The following is a 3,265-nucleotide window of genomic DNA, read 5'->3' as shown; positions in this document are numbered from 1 at the left end:
ACAAAATTACTAATTAAGTTGTAAATCATAATCAAAGCAAAAAAAAATATATTTAAAAGTAAAAAGATATCGATAACATATCATAAAATCACAAAACGTTATCATAAAATATCATTAGTTTTTAAAACTAAATTGTCAACATTAAGTAGCATCACTCAAAAACTATTTTAAACACAAAACATTTACTCCAACATTCTAACATCAGCTTCAACCACACAATTACATCGTCACAATTAATTATCTAAGACAATTACAATAAAATCAATGGTTGCCGCTAGAATTACTATCACCACATGATCTTCTTGCGTCCATTGGCGAAAGGGGTCCACTGTCCGCATCACTTGGCTGCATAAAAAAACAAAGTATAAAAATCATGTCAGAATTAGAAATTGCAGTAACTGTAGGTTCTACTAAATAATGTAAGCAAATAAGTGCAACCCTTCAAGCTTCCTTTGTACTTAAATATCAAATTTAGATCAACATTGCAGTCTTTTTTTTTATTGGACTGAGAAAAAAGATGTTTGTGCATCCTATTAGAAAGTGAGACTAATTCATGCTAGAATCAGAAAGAAAAATATAATAGAGAGAGAGAGAGAGATGAGTTATACAAAGAAAACAGATACAACATACAAGAATTGTACTAATCTAAGCCACTCTATCTTTGCAAATAGACAAATTAAAGTGAAAAAAATTGAAGAACTTTACTTACCGTTGTAGGAGAAACCGTCGAAGGAGAAACAAAGAACCCCGCAAACTGTTCTGGTAAAGTCCCTTCTTTCATTATCATATATGCCTTGAAAGCATTCATCATTTGATTATGGTTATGTTGACATTGGGACGAACATGAACTTTTAGTACTTGAAGAACTTGTACTACCAAAACGATGTCTTACTTGTTTAAAAACTTTACTAGGGACAGGGCCTAATCCCAAACACCTCACCCTTCCAGAGTGCTCTTTTCCTAGCACCTTACCAACGGCATTATTTGGCGAAATTTGAGACTCGTCTATGGTGCTTTGGCTCAAAGCTAACTCAATTTTTTCCTACACATACAAAACTCATTGTCACAACTAAACTAACAGGAATGCATTTGTCTAGTGTCAAAATATACATATCTTAATCCGCATAACCATATATACCTTGACACGCCCACCTGTTTCCAATCTAGGCTTAGTTGTCCAACCTATGTTAGAAGATTTTCTAAAATTTTCATCCCCTTTTTAAAATTTACCCTAATTAGATAGTTAAAATCACTTGCAGATTATATTCACTTACCCAAAGAAAATATTTCAGTGAGTGAATGCATGCCACTCATATGGCATTTAGATTCCAGGAAACTATGCACAGGTAGCAAGCAGAAGAAGTAGGCAGGACAGGACAAGGATGTCAATCATTTAAAACCATATAGTAACGAGGAGATGAGGCACTCTTGAGCAACCCAAGACAATAGCCAACTTTAACTGCAACACACATTAAATAGAACTTAAATGTTGAGTAAACTTCAATTATCTAGCATACTCATTAGTCCTCATGATTTGTTTCTTAAGATAAGCTATGAATTCACAAAAACTTACGCATATTTCTTTTGCTTCTTCATTAACATATACTCCATCTTCATTCTTATGAGTAGCAATGTATATTTGTGCTCGTCCAGTCATTTGTCCAGCCTGAGCCATCTATAAATACAAAATCAAATTCAGAATTAGTTACTACTTAGAAATAATTACATAGTAAGTTAATTTACTCACCATTTCAGCCCTTCTCGTAGCGTTGGCTTTGGAACCACCTGTGTGTGGAATCTTCTATTTTTTTCTATTTTCAGCATTTCTTTTACGCATTTTCTTATAAAAAATATACTTGAAACTCAATTAGAAGAACAAACAATAATATAATTATAAAGACTAGAAGAAGCAGTTGCATAAGTACCTTTGTTGAATCTTTATATTGGTAATCAACAAAAGAAATCCATTGATCTGGCGGAATTCCATCCGGCACATTATCAATAATCTCAGCTCTACTTTTAAGTGGGTCTTCAGATGCACTCCACAAGTTAAGCCTATTTGCAGCCCATTTCTTTCTAATAGATTTATAAACATGTTGTCGTGCAACTGACTCGGTTGTCTTAAAGAAGAACTTGGGCTTAAAGAATAAAACATCGGTTAGCATGTCTATTAAATGCAAGTATAAAGTTCAAAGATAAAATAGAGATATAGTTGTCTTTCTCCAAAATAAAACAGTGATATAGTTCTAAGAATGTAGAGCTTATACCTTTATAATTTGATCGAAGACGCAGTTGAAGTATGAGATAGGTAAACTCGACCATTTCTCACAGTGGATAGGAAATAAAGCGCAGTCACATGCTAAAATTCCACAAAATCCTGAAAGAAGGCCGCGTGCATCTCCAAATGGTTCATCCAGGTAATCAAAATCAACCACAATACGTTCTTCACACGTTAAATATAGCACTTCATTAACTTTCACTTTGAGTTTCTTGATATTTTCTTTTGAATCTGTATAACAAATAAGATCAGCTGAATCCATGAGAGAGATGAACCAACTAAAACAAGAAACTTCTGATGTACAAACTTCTAGGGAACCGCAGGTACAAGCTCGCAGAAGCGCCCAGATGGTCGCAGCTGCAGAATTGGACATGAGGTACTGGGACCGCAGAAGCAGCTAAGGAAGCACACTTGCGATGGCGCGGGTGTCGGCATTGCATCTCAGATGCAGAAAATGGGATTTTAGTGGAAAAGCACAGAAGCGGTAGCACAGAAGCAGAGAAAGAGACCGCAGGTGCGAAAGTCTTGAGTTAGAAAGTATATAGGCTTCCTTTGCGAATTTTTGCTAAGTTCTCCATTTTTGAAGACGGGAAGTGAGCTAAGGCAGTGAATTTCAAGGGGAAATTGAGGAATATCAGTTGGGTAAGTTCCCTAAGCTTCATTACTTGAGTTTATGATTATTTTTCCATTGTTTAATTATGGTATTAGTGGAAATTAAGGAAGATAATTGGGGGATTAGGGCTTGGTATTGGAGACCTTGACTTGAGGATTTGAGGGGTCATTTGTTGTCGGATTTTGGTACTTTTGATATGAATGAACTCGTGGAGTGATAAGGATTTCATTGGTGTAAATTTTATTGGATTCCGAGATGTGGGCCCGTTTGACGACCCAGCCTGTCGTCTTAAGAATTAACGCCTCGATCTCCTATTAACTGCTTTCCCCAAGTTTATTTCTGCTAATATGATTTGCCGAGATGTTCGGTTTTGA

At 35.4% G+C, this 3,265-nt stretch overlaps 1 protein-coding gene across 1 annotated transcript; it reads right to left on the bottom strand.

The window, feature by feature from the left end:
* Positions 1 to 261: 261 nt before the first annotated feature.
* Positions 262 to 2,540, bottom strand: LOC104234013 (uncharacterized). Its single transcript, XM_070154312.1, has 6 exons — positions 2,330 to 2,540; positions 1,926 to 2,167; positions 1,574 to 1,675; positions 893 to 1,042; positions 710 to 793; positions 262 to 345 (listed from the first exon to the last, which is right to left on the bottom strand). Exons 1-6 carry the CDS (start codon positions 2,538 to 2,540, stop codon positions 262 to 264), a joined length of 873 nt encoding a protein of 290 aa, XP_070010413.1.
* Between the last annotated feature and the right edge of the window lie 725 nt (positions 2,541 to 3,265).

This window comes from Nicotiana sylvestris, chromosome 8, assembly GCF_000393655.2.
Source record: "Nicotiana sylvestris chromosome 8, ASM39365v2, whole genome shotgun sequence".
Classification (NCBI taxonomy): domain Eukaryota; kingdom Viridiplantae; phylum Streptophyta; class Magnoliopsida; order Solanales; family Solanaceae; genus Nicotiana; species Nicotiana sylvestris.
Note: the sequence above shows the minus strand (reverse complement) of the source record. Positions and strands in the feature narration are given on the sequence as shown.

Coding starts and splice junctions, on each gene's coding strand:
- LOC104234013 (XM_070154312.1), bottom strand. CDS start 2,540: ATGGATTCAGCTGATCTTATTTGTTATACAGATTCAAAAGAAAATATC. Junction 794..892: donor CTAGTAAAGTTTTTAAACAA/GTAAGACATCGT, acceptor AATGCTTTCAAG/GCATATATGATAATGAAAGA. Junction 346..709: donor CGACGGTTTCTCCTACAACG/GTAAGTAAAGTT, acceptor TTTTTTATGCAG/CCAAGTGATGCGGACAGTGG.